At 44.4% G+C, this 27010-nt stretch overlaps 1 protein-coding gene across 1 annotated transcript in view; it reads left to right on the plus strand.

Moving 5' to 3' along the window:
- Positions 1-26529, plus strand: part of PCSK6 (proprotein convertase subtilisin/kexin type 6) — a 95202-nt gene extending 68673 nt beyond the window's left edge. Inside the window, exons 14-21 of the mRNA XM_035130465.3 lie at positions 2791-2970; positions 7377-7479; positions 8609-8805; positions 9452-9539; positions 15589-15692; positions 19913-20042; positions 21504-21616; positions 24668-26529. Of these exons, the coding sequence (XP_034986356.3) occupies positions 2791-2970; positions 7377-7479; positions 8609-8805; positions 9452-9539; positions 15589-15692; positions 19913-20042; positions 21504-21616; positions 24668-24765 (1013 nt within the window). The 3' untranslated portion in view covers positions 24766-26529. The remainder of the gene's footprint in view (positions 1-2790; positions 2971-7376; positions 7480-8608; positions 8806-9451; positions 9540-15588; positions 15693-19912; positions 20043-21503; positions 21617-24667) is intronic.
- The last annotated feature ends 481 nt before the right edge of the window (positions 26530-27010 follow it).

Genomic DNA, 27010 nt, shown 5'->3' on the forward strand with positions numbered 1-27010 from the left:
GTAAGTTGCAGGCTTACTGTAAGTAAGTAAGTAAGTAAATAAATAAATAAATAAATAAATAAATAATGTGCTCGTTGTGGGTGCTGCTTGTGATCCCTGCACCCACTGGGAATGAGTTACTGCAGCTTCTTTTCTGAACGCCTCCCAACATATTTTAACCACCAGAAGCAGCAATAAATCCCTGGGAACAGATTCCTCCTCATGCCCTTCCTGGAGTGCTTTAGAGCAAATTTGTTCTGTGCTTAGGTGGATTACTTCTAATGCCCTTGATAGTTGTTATTTTAAACCCTCAAAGCCCACCCCATTCCTGAGCTTTCATTGGAAAGGCAACCCCCCCTTTCCCCCTTTTGCTTCTGTGATACCATTGCAGCACAATCCTAACCATGTCTACTCAGAAGTACAGTGGTGCCTCGCAAGACGAATTTAATTCGTTCCACGAGTCAATTCGTTTTGCGAAAAATTCGTCTTGTGAATCGCGGTTTCCCATAGGAATGCATTAGAATTTCTTTTTTTGCCCATAGGAACGCATTAATTAAATTTCAATGCATTCCTATGGGAAACCGCGATTCGCAAGACAATTTTTTCGCAAAACGGATTCGTCTTGCGAGTCACCATCAGATCGCAAGATGCATTCGTCTTGCAGGGCATTCGTCTTGCAAGGTACCACTGTAAGTCCTATTGAATTCAGTGGGGCTTTCTCCCAGATAAGTGGAGTTAGGATTGCAGACTTGAATCAGGCTGGTTGATACGTTTTAGGGTTTTTTTTCTTTTAACAGCAACAACAACAACAACAACAACAACAAAATATCGTAATGCTTATGAAAAGAATGAGCAAAAAGCAAGGAATTGTGCATGTTAGCAAATATTTAGCCGCCCCCCCCCGAGAATGATTTAGTGCTTCTGCTTCATACCAGATGTATTAAATGCTTGAGTAGCCAGCCTTTTTGAGGACCATTTGTAAATCTTGGACAGCAGTTCAAGTTGCAATCTTTGGAGAAGGGTGACTGCACAGGCTTACAAACTGTCTTCCAGGGAGTCCTGAAGTCACTCAAAACTTGTCTGGAACTCCTCCAATTAAAACAAAGCTTTCCAACCTTTGGGGGCACATTTGGAATTTTGAGAAAGCACTATGAGCACGTGTCACAAAATGGCTGCTGTGGAAGTGTGAGAACACAGCTGGGCAGACCACGTTGAAGATCCCTCAGTTAGAAGACCATCTGTTCCGCAGACGAGCCGTTCTGAAAGACACCTTTCTCGCCACTACTGATCTTCCCCAGCAATATGCAGCCACCAAGAAATGAATGTTATTTATGTTGTGGTGGAGGCGTTGAAAAATATGATTCACCTTTCTGTAGTTTTAAGCACTAAAGGCCATTCAACTGTCTCATAACTCTGCCACCTCATTCTGAGGTCTGTGTTAATGAGGTCTTAAAAGGATGAAGGAGAAACTAAATTGTCAATCCCTGCATTCCCTTGTTATCTCAAAAAGTCACTTATGTGTATATTAGTTGCCTCATAACCAGTGTTGCTTGGGAAATATTGGAAACAAAAAAAAAATCAGTGCAGTTTTGAAAGGTTCGGTCTGCCATCTTGATTCAAAATGGCATCCAGGTGTATCCAAACATAGATGAAAACCTGCTTCTTAACCTCAGGAAGCATCTTGCAATATTTGGTTAGAGTATTTTAAGATACTCCAAATTGGTTCATTCCAAATGTGCATGGAATGAACCAATAGCTTTCCGAAACATACAGTAGACTTTTGTAATTTTCACACTTATTTAATTTGAATTGATGTTTTAATCACTTTATTTGAGCATTGAAACATTTCAAAAGAGTAAACACATTTACCAAGATTTCATTAAGCACTCATTTCAAACGTAACTGCTAATTTTCTCTTCCACGTTCTCTTTTCAGAGCCATCAAGGATCAAAATCATTAAAAGAGATCAACATCAGAATAGGATTAGTTCTAGCAAGACTTTTACACATCTCCCTTTTGGAGCGAATATTTACCTGAAATAGGGATCATTTTCACAAGAAATCACCCTTGAAATTAGGATGCAAAGCTGCCGTAATTTGCATAGGTGTTTTATCCATTTTAAGTAATTGTGTCCATTACAACCTTGTCAAATAATCCATTAGTAGGTGGTACCTGGGAGCATTTCCATCAGTTAAGGCAGATGACTGATTATTAACAGTTAATAGACTTAATGACCTAGATCATACATAATGCTAAGTGTTTGTTCATTTAAGGCAGCCTTCCCCAGCCTGGTGCCCTCCAGATGTTTTGGACTGTTAATTCCCATCATCCCTCATCATTGGCCATGCTGGCCTAGGATAATGGGAGTGTAATCCAAAACATCTGGAGGGCACCAGATTGGGAAAAGCTGTTTTAAAAAATTGTTTAAACCATGGTTTGTTTAACAAAGCATGAGTTAACCATGACTTGTCCCACGGACAATCAAACAAACTATGCTTTGTTCCTCCAAACTTGGGTTGTTTTCCAGCTGCTCTTGCCTCATGCTTTTGTAGCTTGGTGAATCCCTGGGTTGGGATGGCCAGGCAAGCCATAGTTAAGGAAGAGTGCTAGGTTCACACTTCAATGCCAAGTAATCATTTTTTAAAAAGTTGTAAGGTAACAACAAGCTGTGGCTTATGATTGTGGTTTGTTGGGAGTAAACAAACCCCTGGACAGGGTCCAGACTATCATATAAACCATAGTTTAATGCACTGTTGCTCAGTGTTAACGTGCAAACCAGCACAATATTTATGAATGCCGAATCTTTTGCAGGAAAGTTAAAAGAATGGAGCCTCATTTTATATGGAACAGCTGAGAGCCCATCCTCGAATTCCAGCTCCCATCACTCCAGGTCAAGGATGCTGGAGATGCCATCTTCTGACATGGAAGCCTCAAAAGCGGCTTTCTTCCAAACTCAGATGGAGATACTGGAGGATGACGAGGAATACACAGGTAAAGTGCCCAAATCCCATTTCTCTGTCTGACCCTCCCTCCCTCTCCTGCCTCAAACTCCACTTCCTTATGCAAACAACCGGAGCTGTCACTCCCCCCCCCCCTGGAAAAACTAGGAGATGGTTTGTAATCCAGTACTCCAAGACCTCTGTTGCCAAGTCCACCACAAGTACTATGAACAGAGATGGTACTCCATTGGCTTCAAAAAAAAATTGACCCTATCCAAAACTAGTACAATGTTTTGTCCATTCCCCATAGGCATTCAGCAAGTACAGGAATCCCTTAAGATTCCTGAGAAAGTTGGGATTTGGTTTCCATGTTTCTAATTCCAAACTGGTTAATCCCAAATGCATGGTGCTGCCCCTACTAGCATAAAGGGAATTAAAACCGCATTGCAACAGGAAGTTTCCAAGCCTTTTTGGGGTTATACAGATAAATTTCCGACAGGTATGGACAATGCCTCTTAAATTTCAGAATGCGATTTGATTTGATTTATTGTATTTCTATGCCTCTTTCCATTCAAATGAATCCCAGAACAGCTTACAAACAATAACGTCATAGAACATCACAAAGGCAGGATAAATAATCTAAAATAATTGACGACCATCAATAAAACAATAAGCTGAGCGTCACAATTACAGCAAAAGTCATAATATATGATTAACAAATCAATGTGGCGTTTATAATCTCCATCTGGTACGCAGGCTGAGACCCTACCTGCCCACGGACTGTCTCACCAGAGTAGTGCATGCTCTGGTTATCTCCCGCTTGGACTACTGTAATGCGCTCTACGTGGGGCTACCTTTGAAGGTGACCCGGAAACTGCAATTAATCCAGAATGCGGCAGCTAGACTGGTGACTGGGAGTGGCTGCCGAGACCACATAACACCGGTCCTGAAAGACCTTCATTGGCTCCCAGTACGTTTCCGAGCACAATTCAAAGTGTTGGTGCTGACCTTTAAAGCCCTAAACGGCCTCGGTCCAGTATACCTGAAGGAGCGTCTCCTCCCCCATCGTTCTGCCCGGACACTGAGATCTAGCGCCGAGGGCCTTCTGGCGGTTCCCTCGCTACGAGAAGCCAAGTTACAGGGAACCAGGCAGAGGGCCTTCTCGGTAGTGGCACCCACCCTGTGGAATGCCCTCCGACCAGAGGTCAAAGAGAATAACAATTACCAGACCTTTAGAAGGCATCTTAAGGCAGTCCTGTTTAGGGAAGCTTTTAATGTTTGATGGATTTCTGTATTTTAATGTTTTGTTGGAAGCCGCCCAGAGTGGCTGGGGGAACCCGGCCAGATGGGCGGGCTATAAATAAATTATTATTATTATTATTATTATTATTATTATTATTATTATTATTATCTACATAACAATATTATCAACATTCACAGAATAGCAACTGAAAAGATAAGCCCTGCTAAGTTTATGCATACACTCCCCACGCCCCCATAATTCAGTTCATTAAAATACACATGAAATACATACACATAAAGTGGGGGTGCAGAAAGCCACACCAGTAGTCCTTCCCCCTTTTTCATGACCAGGGCATGGCAAATCTCTCAATTTCAGTTTCTCAATTTTTCAGCCTTACGCTCAGTTCTCCACATCAGCTTGCCTTTTCTTTTTAAATTATTATTCCCTTATGAAATTTCATTGGTATCACGTTGCTAATTTATCCTAATATACACAAATCTGTATGCAGTTTGGTCTAATATGCACAGTTTTGCAAAGCAATTTCTCCTCATAGAAAGCATTTTTGTATGTTATTTCACGACCATATGCAAACTGTAGCCTATACCTTTTTGTACACGTTTCTTCGCTAGAGGACTGCATAGCAAAATCCAGAAAAGGTGTGAATCTCGAAGTATGGCTGCGTTTCAGTTCCTGTATTTGCTTTGTAATGTATGCATTTCCTGTAGTTTTGCTCGATCTTTAGAACCCTCCCCAGGAAAGGTGGCTTAACTGATTTCCTCTCAATCTTCAGAAAACCAGAAATGCCTGTCCTGTTTCAGAGGGGTCCCATGCATCCGCGATCCCTCTCCTTTCTCTGCAAATATGTGGGCAGCAGACTCATCCTAAGTGAGAGGGGCTAAAGATGTGCAGGAGCTAACATAGCCTTGCTCAGCACAGCAGGGTTGAGGATCTTGTGGCCTTCCAGCTGTTTCTGGGCTACATCTCCTATCATCCTGGATCCCTGGCTATTCTGGCTGGAGCCAATGGGAGCTGAAGTATAGCAGCATCCAGAGGACCACTGGTTCCTCATCCCTGCACTACAGCATGACAGGTGTGAAGCACCACCATTGCCTAGAAACCATAGCCTGGGAGTACAGAACACCAAGGAGGCAGTATTAACTTGTGTGCTGGTACAAGGAGCTACTGGGCTGCTCTGTAGTTGCAGACAGGACCACTGCTGCTGGTTCCACTTTTGTGTCTATCTTGCTATATGCATAAAAATGTAAGACTGTTATCACGCAGCCCCCATTGGAGGATTTGTAGTGGTGCATCACAGTCCTGGATTTGCATGAACTCGGAATAGGAGAAGGGAGCAAAACAGAAAGCAGGTTTTAAATGGTGGCTTTAAACAACAGCAGAGGCTTGAATAATTAAGGCAGAGGAGCTGTAAGGAGAAAAAGGTTAGATGAGATGTAAAGGGAGAGGGGTGGGGTTTGGCAAGCAACACAAGCAAAGACAGCAGTCCCTAGTAAATTTAGATGCACCTTTAAGACTGAACTGTGTCTCCAGTTTTAATCCGAGGGGGGAAATGCAACCACCCAACATCCCGGACACCAAAAGTTTTGGAAATGTGCATGCCTTTTTAATGGCCACCTCCTTGAGACAATTAAGTGGACAAGCTGTATTGCCAGGGTGAGACGTTCAATTGGCCTGGTAGCTCCACTTTAGGCCTTGTAACTCAAAGCCCCATAAAGAAATGAGCAAGAAATGTGAGCTGCTGCTGCTGCTGCTGCTGCTGCTGCTGCTGCTGCTGCTGCTGGCTTGGCTGATATCCTGTATACTAATATTATGGCTGTGAGATAAATGTTAGGTTCTGTTTGACTCTTGGTTTATACAGCCTCTTCCTGTGAGCCAAGAATTCAAGAGTGGCTGAATGGGTTTCTTTGGACAGAGCCCACTCCTCCTGTTAAAAACCGGCTGCAGATGCAGCTTTGTTGTCCTTCCAAGCTCTGCCCAACCCTCCCCAGTGTTATTAAATTATTCACACAAAATTTATTGTCGCGTTTGGAGTCTTTTTCCAGGTGGTCTTATAAACGTTGGCGAAACCCTCAAAAATGTAGAATCATACACAGCTGCATAGCTCAGCTCAGCTTTGAAATGTGTCCCAATATTGGACCTCTGTGTTTTGTGGGACATGCAAGTTCTTGTGCTCATTTATGTCATTTTGGGCGGCGCTTGCCATAATACCTTTGACTCTTTTTGCTGGCAATATCTGGATTCTAGAAGTAAACAAAACCACGCTTAGGGTACTTATACCTTTGAGTGTATCTATCAATACCAATGAAATCTGGACCCCAAGCAAGACATTTTCACAATTCAGGGATGGATTCCAGACAGACCAAAGCATTTGCACAGGGACAGTGAAGGGTGTGGCCTGGAGACAGTCCTGGGACTCAGCTATACAGCTGCAAATAAAATGTTATGATTTGGGCCATTGGGGGGGACCTGGCCCCTACCCCCCAAAATATGGGGGGGTCCAAAGGGCTCGGCCCCCAGGAGCTGGTGGCCCTTCCTCTGTGTGTTGCCTTTCAGCTAGATATACTATTTTCTGTGCATAGACATGGGCAAATGTTTTGGAGTAGTCTGTATCTTCTTTCAGAGTGACTTAAGTTGTGTTTCCCACAAGGTTTCAGTGTTTGCAACAGAACTTGAACGCCATTCTCCTGAAACTGAAGCACCTTGTATTTTCAGCGTCTGCAAATGCATACAATGGTTAAAAAGCTCCCCTTTCATGCTGATTGAGCAGCTTTAGGATGCCAGAGATAGGGACCCTGCTACAGGAACAGTAATGGGCCTTTGACCCCCTGTGACTCTCCCCACCCCCTAACCACTAAACGACTGATCATGGTGCAGTCTGAAGCGGGACACCTAAAGGAGAGCTAAGCGGTGGACCCCTTTTTCAAAACCTAAGTTGGTTTCAGGCTCCTCGTGCCAGGCATACACTGACCGAAAGAGCCTTGCTGGTTTTTGGCTCTCAGTATGATTATGGTAAATGGGGTTGGGGAAGGAGGGGAAATGAGTGCAAAGTATTCCCAGCGTTTTTGGGTCTTTTGTTTTTTTTAAATCCTACTGGTATGTGGTACACTTGATGGAATGTACACCGGATGCAATTTTGTAGGTTGAACTAGGAGGAGTTTTATATCTCTTCTTTCAGCAGAACTGTCTGTCTCTCTAAGGTCCGTGCCATACGGAATGTGGCGACAAAGGATGTGATGGCCCCAACGCCGACCAGTGCCTGAACTGTTTCCATTTCAGCCTCGGGAGCCTTAAAACTGGCAGGTAAAGTGCCTTTCAGGTTGGACAGAAGTCTTGTCGCACATGTTAGCTTTCTGAAGGAGCAGGTGCGGCGGTTTAGTGGTGGGGCAGGACATGGGAGAGCGAGGTTCAAATTCCCACTCAGCCATGGGTGAGTGACCGTTCATTGTCTCTCAGCCTAACCTACCTTGCAGGGTTGTTGTGTGAAGCTGAAATAGGGAGGGGGAGAAACAAGTATACTATCTCAAGCTCCTTGGGGGCAGGGCAACTGGGATATAAATGTAAAAAAAACAAAACAAAACAGTAATACTCCAATCATATCTATATTTTCTAAAGTTAAGTTGTATTGATTTTTTTATGGAGTTAACTTTCAAGCATGCTGAGGTTTGCAGCCTCCTTATAATTCTTCCAGTTTATGATTGACATAATATATATGAAACAGGGGGTCCAACAATGAGGTGAGGATTACGTGAGGATGTGAGCTGCAGGCCTGGGTGGGTGCTTGTCTCCCTCACTCCTCCTCTTCTGTGGCCCCTTCTGTATATTATTGATAATAATAATAGTTTGTTATTTCTACCCCACCCATCTGGCTGGATTTCCCCAGCCACCATGGGCGGCTCCCAACAGAATATTAAAAACACGATAACGCATCAAACAATAAAAACTTCACCTAAACAGGGCTGCCTTCAGAGGTCTTCTAAAAGTCAGATAGTTGTTTATTTCCTTGACATCTGATGGAAGGGCGTTCCACAGGGCGGGTGCCACTATCGAGAAGACCCATCTGCCTGGTTACCTGTAACCTCACTTCTCGCAGGGAGGGAACCGCCAGAAGGCCCTCGGAGATGGACCTCAGTGTCCAGGCTTCAGTTTGTGGGCCCCCAGAAGGTTTCCTAGAGGGAATGTGGCCCTTAGGCTGAAAAAGCTTCCCTGCCCTTGCTATAAAGGAAGAGGAGCTGATTGGCTTGATCCAGCAGTCTCTTCTTATGTCTCCGGAAGCCACATGTTGGCAAAGCAAACAGATGAATGGGCGATCCAGAGAATCATGCAACATTTAGATGGCAGGAAAGAACTGTGATGCTCACAATGGAGACGGGACCATAATAACTATGCTGGTTGTGCTCATTTTCCTTGTGTTTTTCTCCCCACCCCCCAGGAAGTGTGTAAATTCCTGCCCCCCTGGCTACTTTGGGGACACTTCGCAGCGGAAATGCCGCAGATGCTACAGGGGCTGTGAAGCGTGCTTGGGCAGAAGCCAGAACTCGTGCACAGCCTGCAAACGCAGCTTCTATCACCACCAAGAGACGAATACGTGTGTGATGCTGTGTCCAGCTGGGTTTTACTCTGATGAGGGTAAGGAAAGGAAATGCTTCTCAGCTAAGGGCTGCCAACCAATTGATGGTGTATTTTTTACCCAATATAATTGTCTCTGTGTTACGGTAATTGATCTCAAGTTGTGCATATTGTCAACCCTTCATTGTAGCTTCCCACCTTTAAGGAAAAATATTGAAGGAAGGGTAAAAGCACCTACAATTTGATAAACAGATACCAACCCCCTTTGTTAGAAAGAGAAGCTTTAGAAGTATTTTCTTTTTCATTCTCTCTCACAGTAACACAGTATAACCAAAATAGCCTCAACAAGTTCATAATTATGAAACATTTGCAGCACCAGCCGTTAACATTTGTCCTTGCCCATTAAAAATGGGAACCATTAAACAAGCTTTTAATTATTATGCTGTTTTAAATCTTCACTTTTATCTCCAAAACAATGAGGTCTAGAAACTTATTAATTTAAAGCTGAAATTCATAAGTTTTGTGAGTTTTTCTTTTGATCATAAAAACTAAGAACTAGTTTCCCACCTGGTCTAAAAACAATTATACTCTTAGTACTGTATTAGATTATTGTGAATTTGACAAATAGAATGCAAGAATCTGAAGCTTATGAACTCCAATATCTGCAACTGATCATCTTTCTGATTCCCCCTCTTCCCCAATAAAGGTCAGAGACGTTGTCAGAAATGTCACCAGAATTGTAAGAAATGTGTTGGTGAGATGGACAAATGCACTGTCTGCAAAGATGGATTCAGGTAAATTGCTAATGGAAAAAAAATAGTGCTAGGCTTTCAGAATTTATTCTGAAAAAACTAACATTGAATTTATCAAATTATTTAATAGGGGAAACGGGTCAAAACTAGGCATGTACAGTTGACCCCCCCCCCCCCGTTGCTGGATCAGGCCAGACAAGAGTCCATCTAGTTGGATATCCTCCCCCCCCCCAAGTGGCCAGCCAGGCTCCCCCTTGGACATTCACAACCAGGCCGCGAAAGCAACAGTAGTTTGTCGCTATCACCTGGTACACAGAAATTCCAGTTTACCGGAGCTTTGTTCTTCTCCTCCCTACCCCCACACACCTGTAATCTTGCATACCTGTGCAATCTCTTGTAGTAGAGTCTGTAAGAATTTGGGTTGCTGGGAATTGTAGTTCTGTGAAGGTTCAGCTACAGTTTCCACCCCTGCCCAGCCTAGGTACAAATGGAACTGGGACATGGGGAACCTGCCTGTTATAAGGTTGCAGCCCTCCTTCTCCTGCTTTACCAGCAGCGTTGTTTTTATTATTTTATTACTAAATGCATTACCCACCCTTCACCAGCAGGTCCAAGGGTGGGTACAACAATTTAAAATTTAAAACAGGAATAGAGTGAGCCCTGAAAGCACACGTCTCAGGTGTCGAAGGTCAGGATAAGGGGCTGCATCTTCAGCATCAGCTGCAAGCTGCAAGGTGAAAGTGTCAGGCACACATCGGTGGGGAGGAAATTCCACAACCCAGGGGCTGCCACAGAGACTACTCCCAGCCCCCCCCTCCAAGTTTCTGAGGGAGGTGGAACTGTCAAGAGGACCACTCCACTGATTTTAACACCTGGGAAGGTCTGTAGTGAAGGAGGCAGACTTTCAGCTATTTGGGGCCTACGTCATTTAGGACTTTAAACACGCCATGAGCACCCTGAGTTGGGCCTAGAAAGGAACTGGCAACCATGCGCTTACCTACATCTTAAATTCAAATTTCCTGCAGTAGATGTGTTTGTAAAAGGAGAGGGTGCAAGCATCTTTCTGGAGAGGGAGGGCAGAGGGAAAGCAAATAAATATGTTTATGTTGAACTTTATGAAACACACATTTTTCTGTCTGGACTCAGATGCCTCCTTCAGACTTGCCTAAGTCAGGCTGTGTGTGTTGTGTACTGATTATTCCAAGCAAGCTGTGTTTACTTAACACGACGGCATGAAGATTCACCCTATAGTTTTTGCTCTGTGCTGAAAATGTCTGCTTAAGAGAACAGAGGGCTCACCCTGACTTTCCTGATGGTCCCACCACTTTCCTCCGGGGAAACCCACTCTTTAGTGCTGAATTGGAGCAAATGTCAGTTGGGTTTTCCGCAGACTGATGTTTGCTCCAATTCAGTGCTAAAGAGCAGGGTAAATGGAAAACCACCTGGCCCCGTGCTTTCTAAGCATGAGACAAGCAGAAGCAAGCACGAGTCCTGAATGAGGATCTTTCAGAAATGATTTGAGAAACTTTCCTTGATTAGCCTTGGCTAACTGATTGAGCTACAAACATTTTTCCATTCACCCCCACCCCCAAAAGCCACCATGTTTCTACAATATAAATAGCATGATCCCAGAACATATTTTATTTTGTTAAAGGCGATGTAGGGGAAGTCTAGCAATCAGCTGTGCAACCTTGGTTTAAACCAGTATTTCCCAAACTTGGGTCTCCAGCTGTTTTTGGACTACAACTCCTATCATCCCTAGCTAGCAAGACCATTGATCAGGGATGATGGGAATTGTAGTCCCAAAACATCTGGAGACCCAAGTTTGGGAATCACTGGTTTAAACCTAAGTGCTATTAGGAAGCGGGGCATCTAGTTTGAGTCTTTTTAGTTTAGAGAAAAGGCGAGTAAGGTGATACTGTATATTATTATGTATGGTGTGGAGAAAGTAGAAAAGAGAAAAGTCTTCCTTCCCATCTCAAAATACTATAACTCACTGGGGACAGCCAACGAAACTGAATATTGGAAGATCCAGGACAAAAAAAGTTGCCAGATGCAGCAAATAAATAAGAGGTATAGATTCATGGCTAAGTATAACAAGTTAAAACCTTGATCCAACAAGTAACACAGATACCCTGCCCTGCATCTTCTTTTTGAAGAGTGGGGCAGGCATAGAACTTAGCACAGCAAGCCGCCTAGTCCGAGGACTGGGCAAGCACACAGACACTCCTTTGAGTGGGTTGGGCTTATCCTTGTCTCTGTGTCCTTGGAGTTGGCTCTCAGGTATCTCCTCCTCTGGAGGAGGCCCCTCACGGACAGGAGGGGGTGCAAAGGGTGGCTTCTCAGTAGGAGGCACTTGACTAGGGCTGTCCAGCATCGCAGGAGAAAAACACTCCTCTGCCAACTTGCTTGGAGCTTCCCCTAGTCCCAGCTCTCTATTACCCAGACTACTGGCCTCTTCTCCAGACTCAGGCACGTCCTGGGGTCCGGATTCCACCCTCCCCATTCTGCCAGGACCCCTCCCCAGGGTGATCCTGAGCACCTCCAAGACAACTTCACGGGACTCACGGCAATACCTTCCTTAAAATGGAATCTCTATTGGAAGATTAGTTTCTTTATAATCCCCATTTGGTTCTCCCTTGCCTTCTCCAGTAATAAAGTTCCATCTTGCCTTCATGAGGAAAATGATACATGGCAACTCCGAGTGGATTTAGGAAGATGGGTCCCACTGATAGGTTTTCCCCCAGGAAAGAAGCGGAACTTAAAATGTCAAACACCAGAAGCTTTATCTGAACAATTTGTTCAAGTGGGAGCCCCAAGGCCACCTCGAGCAGCTGCACGCCTGTGTTGCTTCACTGCAGAGCCCAAGGCCTCCTTGCCTGATTCATTTATAGGGCAGTAATTGGTCTGAAGTGACTGCTTCAATAACGGCACTTTGGCTAAAGTGGAAAATTGCAAGTTGCCTCCAAAGATTATCTACTTCCTAGGAAAGGGGGGGGAGAAGTATCTTTTTATTGTCCGCTAACTTTCTTAAGCTGCTCCCCCAAAATCATGGCTTGTCACCTTGAAGAGCATTTTGCCAGCAACGTTTCTGTCTCTGCTTATTAAAAAAAGAAAAATCTTCCAGGGCGAAACCAAGAGATGTTTACAGGGACGGTTCAGCTGTAAATCAGGCTCACCGAGGAAGTGCAGATGGACCTGAGGAATCTGTCCCCATATCTCTATAAAGTAATGATGGTCTGGTCTTGAACTGATCATTCTGTAGAGTTTGGGCCTTTTGGCCTAAAAAACATCACCTTATTTTTAAATGGAAGGATGGTGTGATGAAAAACCTCGACCAGGTGTGGGGTACTTTTTGGCCCTTCAAAGGTTGCTGAACTACAGCTCCCAGCAGCCCCAGCAAGCATGGACAGTGGACAGAGATGATGGGAATTGTGGTTTTGCAACATCTGGAGAGCCAAAAGTTTCCCACACCTGGCTTAGACCAAGGATGAAAGTTCTTCATGTGGTGGAGAGTGTGAGAGACTGGAGACAGACGGGATCTGGGTTCAAATCCCCACTCAGCTGTATGTGTGGCCAAGAGTGGGGCTGATTAGTATAACCCCACTGCCCCTTCATACATTGACAGAAAGTGTGCGGCATTCATATAACTCAGTACTGTCTACACCAGGCACCCCCAAACTTCGGCCCTCCAGATGTTTTGGACTACTGTTCCCTTCTTCCGCAACCACTGGTCCTGTTAGCTAGGGATCCTGGGAGTTGTAGGCCAAAACATCTGGAGGGCCGCAGTTGCCTGGTCTACACTGTCTGGCAGTGGCTCTCAAGGGAGGGAGTTTTATCCCAGCTCTACCCAGAGATGCCTGGGATTGAACTCTGGACCTTCTGCATAGAAACCAAACGTTCTACTACTGAATTGCAGTGTCTGCCTTGCGTTATCTTTCAGGGATACCTGACTCCTAGCTTGTGCCATTGGAGCATGTTTCGACAAGTACACAGCCTTGATGAGATCATAGCTACTAAAAGTAATCAAGAAGGGGGCGTTTCTCACACAATTCATCATCTGCACAGATATATGAGTGCATGGCTAGGCGCAGGAGTCGTAATGAGTATTGGTCAGTGAATATGTGCTTGCCAGGCTGATGGGAGTTGGTCCAAAACATCTGGAGGGCACCAAGTTGGCAAAGGCTGGTATATGGACCATGGCACCTGGCATAAGTGCAAGCAGCACTGCAGAAATGGTTGCATGCTACACAACGGCATAGAGAAAATAAGCAGGCCTTTGCACGTGATGAAGTATTCCTAAGGACCAACCTACATTATAACACGAGCAAACATTTGCAATGTACACTCCTGTTTCGATTTTGGTTGCTATTTGACATCTGTATGGCTAACGCATCATGTAGCTCAGCTCTTAGCCAACCAAATGCTACCAAAGAACATGCACTCCTAACAGTAGGACACATCCATTGGTTCAAGGGCAATTCTCCATCATGTCAGGATTGTTCATGACTTCATCTGTGTAGAAATCACTTTGGGGGGGGGGAGCGTGAGACTATGGTCATGCCCCCAGCAGCACTACCACATCTTCATATGCTGCAGATACATAAGCAGAGCTTGTTGTCCGGTTTGGGTAGATATGTAGAGGTTGCAGGATCGACCTTTTGGCCGTGATCCTGTTCTGCTTCCTTGTCTCCATTTCTCCATGGGCGATTGCACGAACAATTCTATAGCGTTCCTTGATCTGTACTCAGTGGCTTTGCCAAAGGAACAGTTGACCTCAGCTGGATGTTAGTAGCTCCACTAATGAATGGTTGGATGAAATTCCATGGTCTGCTAGGTTAGATGGCCTTGGATGGTTTAAAAGTTATTCAAGGGACCTTTCTAACATTTCAGCCCCAATCACATCAAGGCACAGCAACCTCTTCTGTAAGAAAGGGTCACTGCTGGAGAAATTACAAAAAGGCAGCCAAAAGCTAGGAACCTTTTGGGGGGCAGGCATAGCCTTTTAGAGATGCAGTTTTTCTGATTCCACACACACACACACACACACACACACACACACACACACACACACACACAATTTATTACTACAGTTTCTGTGGGTTCTTCATAATGGAGATCTTCGAAGAGTTAGGCTTGACTGCCCAGATACGGATATGAAAAAACATTGCCCATTCCTTTAAGTTTGAAAGCTGTTTTTTTTAAGGCAGTGGTTCCTCTGCTCCCCAAAAAGGAAATTAATTTCTGTTGTGCTGCTAGCTCTGTTTCAACTGCCTCTAAAGTCACTGTCAGCATTGCTCTTCAGAAAAGACAGCTGGCCATTTTTCGCCCGCCCCCCCCCCCCAAATCCGTAATTGCACTTTTAAAAATGAAATCTTTATTGCTTTGAGTTGGGTAGGTTGAGCTGGGCAGAAGAGGCAATATTGCAATAGCAGGTAGAGAGATGTCCAGAGACCCGAACCTTAATAGGATAGATGTTGTACCGGTTCCTGCAGAAAAAGCAATTGCAGCCTGCCAGAGGCAGTATGCCTTTGAATACCAGTTCCTGCGTATTACAACTGGGGAGAGTTGCTGTTGCATTTGTGTCCTGTTGTGGGCTTCCCATAGGCATCTGATTGGCCAAGGTGAGAACAGGATGCAGGGAGTGGGAGCATATTTCTAGGCTTCAGTGCTAGTGTGGACCCTCCTGGACCCTTTGGTCTTTATCTGGGACCCTACTCTAGGTGCACCCTTTAAGGGACAGGGCCTTTTCTGTGGCGACCCTGCTTGTTGAATGCTCTCCCCAATGAGGTCTGCCTGCTACCATCATTAGCATCCTTTCAGCGCCAGGTAAAAACTTCTCTCTTCTCCCATACATTTGACCGCTTTACAATGATTTTGCTGTCTATTGATTGTACATTTTGCTGGTGTTTTATTGAACTGTTTTATGTGTTATTATTGTATGGCCTTTGTTGCAATGCGTTGTATTTTATTTTACATTGTGCTTTGCACTCTTAAAATTTTGTAACCTCCTCTCGGGCACTCCTAGCGTGTCAGTCAACCACTAGATTGAAATGGCATTGATGATGATCTCCACTGCTTTCCTCCACAGCCTTGTAGACAATAGCTGCGTTACAGGATGCAGGCCAGGCATGTACCTGATCAAGGAGCCAGTACGATGTGAGGGATGCCAGTCAAACTGCCGGACATGCGTGGGTATGTTGTGTGAAGTAGTTACAAGAGGCAGGTAGTACGTGGGAAACACCAGCTTGTTGACCAGAATTGTTGCAAGCTTTGCATGTCCTTCACTGCAGAGAAAAACAAAGCCAGCCTGCAGGAGCTGCAGAAATGAAAGCTACTGGGTGTGCGGCTCCACCAACGAAGGAGTGATGTCCTGGTTGGTCCTTGGCTTCTTCCCAACCATGGTTTGGTTTCACCATGAGCCAGCATATAGGCCCATGCCATTTCTGGCTTCCTGGGTCATGGGCAACCAGTCCCTTGGCTTCCATTTCTTGTTTGGAGTGCAGGCACAAACCATAACTGATTAAATGTACAGTGGTACCTCGACTTACAAATTTAATCTGTTCCAAAAGCACATTCGTAGGTCGAAAAATCCGTAAGTCAAAAAGCGCCATTGGAAATGCAATTTCCCATAGGAATGCATTGGAAATGGAAAAATTCATAAGTTGAAGCAACCCCATCTAAAAATTCTAAAATCGCCATGGTTTCCATTCGGATTTCGAGAAATTCGTAAGCGTGTGGCCATTTGCCCCATTCGTAAGTTGAAAAATTCGGTTGTCGAGTCGTTCGTAAATCGAGGTACCACTGTAATGACAAATGTATGGTTTGCTATGGACCAGGAAGCTAGCTAGGGCTGATGGGAGTTGTAGTACAGAACATTTGGAGGGCACCAAGTTGAGGGGAGGCTGCTCTAGTGCATATGTAGGAAGGAGCTGTCCCTAATACATTGGGCCTGTTGGAGCATGTCAAGCTGTCACTCAGAATCTTTTGTGCTGGCTGGGGTTGTAGACCAAAAAACATCCAGAGAGGACCAGAGAGGTTGCGGGAGGCTGTTTTAGACTGAAAAGCCAACAGGGTTTCTAAAAGGGAAAATACAGGTGAAACTCAGAAAATTAGAATATCATTGAAAAGTGTATTTATTTCAGTAATGCATCTTATTATTTTTATTTTTCTTCTAATTTTTACAAATGCTTTCTTTTGGAAATTCCACAGTAATGAAACAAATAGTTACAATAATACAAAAATAAACATCGCTATTACATTTCATTAATTATATTCCATTTATAATAGACCCGCCTAACGACAAATAATTGCAATTGCAACAAATAAAGGCTTGACATATCTTGCTTTGCATGTCATGCATCTATCTCATATATTGGTTTCACCTTTTAAGTTGCATTACTGAAATAAATGCACTTTTCGATGATATTATAATTTTCCGAGTTTCACCTGTAGGTGTCTGCCTGTGGCGGTTCGCAAGCAAGGAATTGGAGCATTGAGCTCTGTATCTGCTTTAAGTCAAGTCTGCATTCAGATTCTTATTTCTAAGGATTGCATCCAGCTAAAATCTACTCAAAGTAGATTAACTGAAATCATGGCCATTAATTTCAATGGATCTACTCTTGAATAAAGCTAGGATTGGATACAACCCCAAAGAGTCCTAGGCCCTCTTCACACACCTTCTAGGGAAGGTGTGTGAAGAACAGCCAACTCTTCATATTTAAACCATAGAAATTTTCCACAATCCAACTGGATTTCGCTCTGCCAGGGCCAGCATCACATGTGGGCATGGCTGGGCAGAGGGGCCACTGACAAGAGCCCCCTGCACTTGCTGCAGTGTGAATGTAGACTCACTGGGGAACAAGGGGGAGGGTTGTCCTGCCCGAGGGCCCACCAGAACCTACTCTCTGTTGTGCAGTTTGTATATCAAAAGGTGCGTTCAATGTAACATTACTTGAACAAAGCTAAAAAAGTTAATTTATCTTTTACTAATGACATGAGTGCCTGAGACAGACAGCCTACTTTCTACTCCATCACATATTCTGGATGTGTTTCAAGAAGACTTTAAATATATATATATATGTGTGATTGGAGTATTGTTGTTTATATTCCTTCTGCTTTAAAGATAGAAGCCTTACCTTTCATGGGACTCAAAGGGAGCCATATGAAAAGCCTGTAAGAAGCACAGCAGAAGAGAGCTTTTTGAGTACATAAAAGCGTCAGTGCTTCAAAATCTGTACGTTTGCATGGGAAGCTTGTGCTGTGTCCCACTGAGAATTTGCTTCGGTTTCCAGCTTGTTCTGCCCCAGACCAGTAATAATTCAAGAGCAAATGCACTTTAAAAAAACAAAACGAAGAAAATCTACAAAACTCAGAGTGAACACAAAGCATGTGCCGAAATCCTTTTTTTTCTCCCTGTTGAAAGCTGGACAATCTCCCCATTCCAGAGCGTATGGCCATGATCCAAAGAGCTACTTTATGTATGCCCAAGGGCTTGCGTGAACTTAAAGCAAAATTTCAAATTGTCGCGCGTTTGAACAGCAGAATTCTGAGCCACATCACAATTGCTGAGTTTCAGCTGCAAATTTGTGGAGCACTGCTGCTCATGTTCCCTGTTCCAGCCTTCCCCTCCAAATGTTTTTGACTACAACTCCCATCGGCTCCAGACAGCACTGTCAACAGTCAGAGGTGATGAGAGTTGTAGTTTTGTGCCCCCCAGAAAGGACGTGTTGGCATTTCACGCAGGGATGCTACCACCACAGACCATAAACCTCCTCATCTGATCCCAGATTGCCAACCACATACATGCCAGCTTTTAGGGAGCGCAAAGCTCAACTTCACTGGTATGTTCATATATACTCTTTTTATGGCCCGAGCGACGTTGCTACCAGAGTCCTACGATTTGGAGTCCCCCAAGTCGTTTGTTCCCTGCCAGAAACATTTTGTCTTTGCAGCTGCCCCTTTAATGGCCTGGTCTCTAGCCAAATTGCAATTGAGAGGGGCATGTGCTTTTTCCACGAAATGTATTTGGAACGAGCCTGTCTGTCCCTGCCTGTAAAATGCTTTCTGCTGCAGTGCCACAGTGCACGCCACCAGCCATGCTGGACTCTCAAAATTTGCAAAGTTCAAGGATTTGTGGTTCTTTACAAGGTGCAGTTGATTCAATCTGCATGTCTTTATAATTAACCTTTTGCAGTTCATAGACAGCAGGTGGTTAGAGAGCTCTCTGTGTTAGAGAGGCATTGTGGTATAGTGGCTCCAGTGATGGAGCAGTACTCCAAGAGACCCAATTTCAAGCCCTCATTCAGCCATGAAACTCTCAGTGAGCTTCCTTCAGCCATCTCTCAGCCTAACCTACCTCACAAGGTTGTTGTGAGGATAAACGAAAGGTGGGAAGAACCATGGATGCGCCACCCTGAGCTCTTTGGGAAAAGAGCGAGAGGTTCATTTAATAAAATACGTATGGTGAGATATGATCATAGAGATGAAATAACACACAGCCTGAACTTGTGTGGTAAACTGAAGGCGGCTATTGATGCACGATGCAGTTAGGTTGTTGCCCTGTCCCTGTCTCTCTCTACTGATAAGCTCAGCATTAGCAATTAAAGAGTGACCAACAGCTTAAGAGTGGAATTGCTAAGTGGACTGTGCCCCCTTAAATTCTGAAGGAGCAGGTAGATTTCTATGACCCAGAAGCTCAGCTCCTTGAGTGCTTCAAGACATTTGCAGATTAATCACCTGCTCGTGTTCAAACTAAGCTCTACAAGGGCTCGGAACATCCTTTTCTTAAAGAACAAATCTGAGGAATCCAAATTTCTGCTTGCATGAAATGGCAAAAGACGCCCTAGCAGTAACTAGCTGGTACGTAAGCTGTAGATTTTTTGCACTAGGGTGTCCTTGGAGAGATGAAGCTTCTCTGGCTCGTGTTTATCTTCCTGCTGGAAGGAAACCAAGGCAGATTCCTCCTGCTGGCTTGTTAACGTCACATTTTAATTTTTTTAAATTAATTGTTTTTAAAAAACAAACCTCAAAATGATAGCAGCTTGTACTTCCTTTGTATTGTAATCTCACAGAAATTCATATGAATTCCTCCTCCGTTTACTCTTTTAAAAAGACCCTGAGCACTTTGCCTTGGATGATAGTCCTTGGCCACCAGCATGAATCACACCAGATTCTCCATTCTTCTAAGCCATAGAAAATCAAAAGTGATTCATTCACACTGGTATCCAAGAACTGTCATCCTGTTGCACATTAACAAAGGCAAAATGATGAGAATCTAAGGGCTCTAGCAACTCATTTCTTCTCCCTTAGGAGTAGAGCAGCAGTTTCCTCGCCTCCATTATCCCCCAGTTTGCACCCGGTACAGTGATTTTCTTACCAAACTTGTGTGCTTGTTTTTTCCCCATGCTCCTTAGGGTCGGGCCGAGAGGAATGCATCCAGTGTGCCTGGAACTTGCACCTGCACGAGTGGAGGTGCGTCCCAACATGCGGCGAAGGCTTTTACCCCGAGGAGTTGCGCGGACTCCCCCACAAGGTCTGCAGAAGGTAGGAGAGCAAACAGTTTTGACAACCCGGTTCTGACGATGAACGTTGGAAGGTTCGGGACAGATAAAAATGCTACTTCAAACTGTGCCCTCCCACAGGCAGCCATAATGGCTATCAGCTTGGTTGGCTTTAAAAGGACAAATGGATGGAGGACAAAGGCTATCAGTGGCTCCTAGCCATGATGGTTGGCTCTGCCTCCATGGTTGTTGGAGGCAGTAATGCTTCTGAGTACCATTTGCCGGAAACAGGAGGAAGGGAAAGTGCTCAGGTCCTACTTTCAGGTTTCCCACAGGCATTTGGTTGGCCACTGTGAGAGAGGTAGGCCATTGGCCTGATCCAGCAGATTCCACTTATGTCCTTGTATCCTTTTGTGAAAGTAGTGTGGGAGCAAGCGTGAACCCTTGCCAAGCGCTCTGCTTTGGCATAATACAAACAAGGATCTCTCTTCTTGACTCAAAGCAGCTCTGTTGTGGTCAGATTTAAGGAAGAGATAATATTCAGAAACAAATTTATTCCTCTTAGTCTACCACTGTATACCAAGTTGATACTGTCTTCTTTTAACCTCCTGCAACATCTCTTTCCACAACAAGGAAAGAACTGGGAGGTGAATTCCTATTGAATGGTATTTAGCCAAGACCTCCCCTTCTCTCCAGGAACCAGGCTCAGATACTGAGCATATGTTACGCGTAAAGGGTCACAAATTAAAAAAAACCACATTCCAGAAAGGTGTCTTCGCTCCCTCTCAGACCATAACAATAGAGGCTCTTCCCTGAGAGTAAGGAAGAGAGATATCTATTGAAGCAGAGGATACATACAGGCTCAGCAACAGGTAGTCATGGCAGCCGTGGCCCTCAGGCATAGGATTATAGAATTGTTGAGGTGGGAGGGATCATGAGGGTCATATATTCCAACCCCCTGCCATGCAGAAATCATTTGCCCAATCTGGGGCTTGAACCCATGACACCGTGTTTTAAGAGTCTCGTGCTTTACTGACTGAGCTATACTAGGAAAGACGAGACTAGCCAAGCTAGAAGCAGTGGTCCATGATTAAGGAGTTCCAAGATCAGGGCAAGGAGTTCTGGACTGCACAGGGGCAACAGAACTATTCTGGTGGGTTGGCATGGCACTTGTGCTGGATACAACGCAGGGACAGCAACTGTCTGGATAAGAGATCTCAATTTTTCTGTATAGGAGCAGAGTTTTGGTAGGGCTGTGGGATAAGCTAGTGGTTAGATATGTCTACCCTCCTTCCTTCTATGCCAAGGATGGGAAACATCTGTGATCCTCTGCATGTTGGCTGGACTCCAGCTTCCTCAGTCCCAGCCAACATGGTCAATGGTTAGGAATGATGGGAGTTGTAGTCCCTCAAACCCAGGAGGGCTGTGGGCTCCATGCCTTAGTTTGGATTATGGGCATGCAACTAGCTACTAGAAAGAGTTGCCTTTTTCATCTCTTCCTCAGATGTGAAGATAACTGTTCAAGTTGTGACAGCTCGGGAAGAAAATGTCTCCGGTGTAAAGAAGGCTTTAGCCTGCTTAGTGGCTCATGCATTGCTAGCGACAGATGCCACAATGGTATGTATTTGCATGGACATTTGTTAAAGATGGGAAGATCTAAACCATACATTTAAAGCACATCCAATGCACATTTAAAGCACATGACTTCCTCCAAATAATCCTAGAAGCGTTTTTGTTTTAAAAGTTTGTGCTGGGAATTGTATTGCTGTGAGGGGGAAACACCACATGCTTTAAATGTGCATTGCATGCACTTTAAATGTTTGGTGTGGCTCTGCCCAAGTACCCACATACTCAGGCAATACCACACACACCTGACTAGCCACTGATAAGGCTGCATCCACACCATGCATTTAAAGCACATGGCCTCCCCCAAAGAATCCTGAGAACTGTACTTTACTCCTCACAGAGCAACAGTTCCCAGCACCACTAACCAACTACAGTTCCCAGGGTTAGATCATGTGCTTTAAATTATACAGTCATACCTCAGTTTACGACCACCCCCGTTTGCGACCGCTTCGGTTTCTGACCACTGCGGACCCGGAAGTGTTTACATCTGGGTTCTGCGGCGCTCGGATGCGCAGAAGCGTGCATTGGGGAGCAACCAATTCGGGGAGAAACCGGCTCCCCAGAACGGATTGCGGTTGCAAACCGAGGTATGACTGTACTGTTAATACAGCCTCTGTCCCCCTTTTCTTGGTTCCATCACAGCAGTTGAAAGATGATGCAGCTGGGGAGCAAAGGGGAAAAAACCTTGTGCAGCTCAAGTGGAACTAGATTTTAGTATCAAATTGGAGGGCATCTAGGGCATCTAGGGAAGAAATGTGATGGGACTTTAGGAACTATCATTTCAATTGCATCATTACTAGTTCTGCATACCTACATTCCCTAGAATCTCATCCTTATCTTCAGCCAGATGTTGCTCATTCTTCACTCCCTTCTTGCATCAGGAACTTGCGGCAATTTTAATTACTTTTGAGGTTGAGATTTCATATTTATGGAATATATAATGAACTTTACTGAAATGTAACTTTGTTTTTTTTAAAAAAAATATTTTTATTAATTTTCCAATTAAAACCAATTATATCACATTCAATATTTCAAATTATACACATATATATATCAATCAAACCGAATGTTATGCCAAATCATCTAAAGAATTTTTTATTTGGGTTCCCATGCTTCAAGAAATTGGGAATTCCTCGCAACTGTCCACTGCCGTCTTTTTTCTAAAGTTCAAATCGTCCTCCAAGTTCATAATAATCCAGATCTTCCCCTGAAATTTAACTTTGGGGCAGCAGGCAGTAGAGAGGAATCAGTGACCTGAAAATGTGCAGGTAAGGTAAGAAAGAAAAAAAATTCCTGTAATTTCTCCTGGCACAGAATTTGCATGGAGCTGTTTTAAGAATCGACTGCTGAAGGATAGGCGAAATTGGCATATTCCAAGTCTATATATGATGCTGCTGAATAACATTTTTATAGCTCTTTCTTAAATTCAGCCTGTCTGTCATTGCACCCTTTGTCAGCTGTTTCAATGAGAATATCGGGAGATATCCCTAAAAAAGCATAGATTGACCAAGCTTTCCTTACCCACCTCAGGGTTCATCCATACTTCCTGTTTGTTCCACTGCTTTCCTCCAGGGAAAACCACTATTTACTGCTGAATTTGACGTCACTCACCTTTTCTGTGGAGTTACATTTGTTCCAGTTCCAACGGCAAAGCATGGGCTTCCTCTGGGAAATTGGCGGGGCAAACTGAAAACCGCTGGACCCCTGCTCTCTAGGCATGGTGCAAGGGGAAGTGTGGAGGCCTGCATGGGAACCTCCTGCTTTGGCTCTGTGGCAGCGCAATAAAATGAGCTAGTGGGGAAGGGTTGCAGCTCAGTGGAAGAGCACCCATTTTGTATGCAGATGGTCCCAGGTTCGATCCTTGGCATCTCCAGGTAGGGCTGGGGGTGCCCCCTGCCAGATACCCTGGACAACTGCTGCCAGTCAGCCAAGACCATATAACACTGGTCCTGAAAGACCTACATTGGCTCCCAGTATGTTTCCGAGCATAATTCAAAGTGTTGGTGCTGACCTTTAAAGCCCAGTATACCTGAAGGAGCGTCTCCACCCCCATCGCTCAGCCCGGACACTGAGGTCCTCCACAAAGGGTCTTCTGCTGGTTCCCTCCCTGTGACAAGCGAAGGGACAGGGAACCAGGCAAAGCGCCTTCTCATTAGTGGCACCTGCCCTGTGGAATGCCCTCTCAGATGTCAAGGAAATAAACAACTATCTGACTTTAAAAGACATCTGAAGGCAGCCCTGTTTAGGAAAGTTCGTAATGTTTTATCTTATATCGTGTTTTTAATATTCTGTTGGAAGCCGCCCAGAGTGGCTGGGGAAACCCAGCCAGATGGGTGGGGTATAAAGAATAAATTATTATTACCAAAGACAGTACTAAACTAAGTAGACCCAGCAGTCTGACTCTGTATATGGCATCTTCCTTTGTGGTGTGGGCACAATGGGCAGCCAGGGTTCAGAGCTGCAATAACTCATCCCCACCATCCTTCAGTTTTCCCAAATTATCATAATTCTGCGTGAGGCCATTTTGTCACTTTCTTTTCCCTTCTTGCTCATCTCCTTGTACGACTCAACTGTGTTGGTGCATCTGTGCAGTACTTGAGCAGAAGAGTGTTGTGTAGTGGTTAGAGTGTCAGGCTGGGACCTGGGAGACCAGGGTTCACATTCCCACACTGCCATGGCCAGTCACTGCCTCTCTGCTTAACCTAGAGATGGGGAGTTAACAGAGATGGGGGAGAACTATGTATGCCACTTTGAGCTCACGGGAGGAAAGGTTGGGATATAAATATGGTAGGTAGAAGGATTAGATAAATATCTCCATTCTGAAGTTTATGCATGTGTAAGAGCTATGCTCGTGAAATGCACTTGCCCCTTCCCATCTCGAAACTCTCCAACAGATGGATGAGCTGCTTTTTCCCGTTCTCTCTTGTGTAGCAGAATAGCTCTTGCTGTGCTTTTTCCAGTCCTACTTTGTTTGGCTAAAATGTTAATCCAATTTCTTTCCCCCTCTCCTCCCTCTTTCCAAATGTATGTATGCTCTCCCAGCTGATGAGGTCTTCTGCGAGATGGTGAAATCCAACAAACTCTGTGAGCGCAAGCCGTTTATACAGTTTTGCTGTCGGACGTGCCTCTTGGCTGGCTGAGCCGAAGATTTTAATACCCGCCCTCTGGAGGCCCTGTTGTGCCAGTTCCCTAGGACAAAGTCTCCCTTCTCCTCCCTGTCTGCCCCTACCCCTACCCCACCCCCACTTTGGGAAGCTTCACCCAGCGCTGACTGAAGCTTTGGCTTGCAACTCGGATCACTTTCATATTGCCTGCCAGTCTGGTTTCTACAGTGCCACATGCCTGGTTAACACCCAAGCCTAGGTAGCATCCTTGCTTTGCTTGTTGCATCTTAAAAGAAAATAAATAAAAATAAATAAAAATGCAGATGGGGACACAAATCCTTCTTGGACATGTCTTGCAAATGGAGAGTGACACCAAAGTCCACATGCCCAGCTTCATTCAAAATAATCAACCCTCCCAAATAGTATCCAGGCAGGTGACTGGGCAGATTTAAGGTATTTCTGCACTTTTGAGAAGTAAAGGGCACCTCTTGCCCACCCATCCCAAAAGAATTTGCAGCCCTTTAGCTATACAGTGATTGAGTTCTCTTCCGGTGCAACCCTGGCTTGATGCACTTCACCCCAGCAATGTTATGCTGAAAAATAAGGACAATACCCAGTTGCCTTTTAGGAGCAAAATTAGCCATAGCAAACTTGCAACTTGGCAGTCACCAAGGAGGCGACCCCAGAGTTGGCAGGAAGAGGTGAGAGTGGTCTTTGTCTAAGCCCCAAGTGTCCACCTTTACTGCAAGCTGCTCTGAGTGGCCACATCCTTCCTAAGTGACTGCGACTGTCGGGAACCCGGTAGCCCTGAGCACCCTGCAGGATTGGGCGTCGAAGCCTTCACCGTGAAATTGCTGGGAATAAATTCATCTCTTGTCTGCAGACTCAGACTAGAATAATTTCCTCTCCGCAACAAAAGATTATTTCTGCCCTCCTCCCCTCCCCAAATGTTTGCATCTCCTAGCTTTTTCAGCTTTGATTGATGGCTTCATTTTTCCGGCCTACCACAACTTGCTGACAAAACCTTTCCTGTCTAATGACAGCTCAGTGACTTTAGTAAGCAATCCCTTCCAGGAGACGTTCTATTTAGCCAGCCAGGAGGGAAGGGAAACAACCAATTCTACCGAACGGCGCTATACAACACATCTGAATGTATTCACTATACATATAAATATATATATATATACATATAATAATATATATTTTTTAGTTTGTTGTGTGGTGTTTATATAATTGTGTTTAAATATATTTGGCTATGTTGTCTTACAGAATTTTTTTTAAAAAGTAACTTATACAGTCATTGCCTTTATTCACAGAAATTTTAAATTATTTTTTACAGGGACAGACTTTTTTTAATGTGTCTCCTTCCGTTCCAGTGACATCTTTGTAAGTTTCAACAAAAATGTCCCTTTCCCCCCTCTTCAGACATATGTAAACAACACTTCTCTTTTTTCTTATAATGCCTGTTCTGATTCGCGTTGTTGGCTGTTTTAATAAGTTAAACCTTCAGCCCGTGAAATTGGTGGTAAAACATTAATTGGCTCTTAACAAAGTGAGTTTTCTAAGCTTTTTTTCCCCTAGCTAAAATTAACTGACATGACCGTACTGCTTTGGACCCATGTGCTCTCAAACTTGGCTTGAATGAATAGTGAAAGCCAACACAGTGTTTCTGATGTGATCAATGGCAAGAAGTTGACAAGGCAACCACACCATGAATAAAATGTTTATAGTCCTGATGAGTTATTCTGTACTTACCCCACCCCGAAGCAACCAAAGTAAATTGCTTTATTTTACTATGAATATCCTATTTCTGTGTAGTCTTTTAATTAACATCCGGGGGGGGGGGGTCAACGACCTATATTTATTGATGAGATGCACACACAAAAATCCATTGGGATGTGATTCATCTTGTAGATTATTCCCAGTGAGTGAGCTAATGACCCACAACATGATTCAAGGTGCCTCTAATTTAGAGATGGGGAATCTGTGGCTCTACAGATGTTGGATTACGACTCCCATAATCCATAGCCCTGCTGGCTGAGGTTGATGGGCTTTGGAGTCCATCATAATCCGGAGGGTCACAAGGTCCCTATGCTTGCTCTAACAGGGCAGCTGGTCTTAAAAATATTTTTGATTATTTCTAATGTAGGAATTTCAGAAGATACTTATGGGCTTCCCATAGGCATCTGGTGGGCCATGGAACAGTGCGCCAGATTCAACTAACTCGCCCTCCCAGCTGAAGCCCGTGCAATGACTTCCACTAGCACAATGAGGCTTCCCT

This window comes from Zootoca vivipara, chromosome 13 (genome assembly GCF_965207765.1).
Source record: "Zootoca vivipara chromosome 13, rZooViv2.hap1.1, whole genome shotgun sequence".
Lineage (NCBI taxonomy): Eukaryota > Metazoa > Chordata > Lepidosauria > Squamata > Lacertidae > Zootoca > Zootoca vivipara.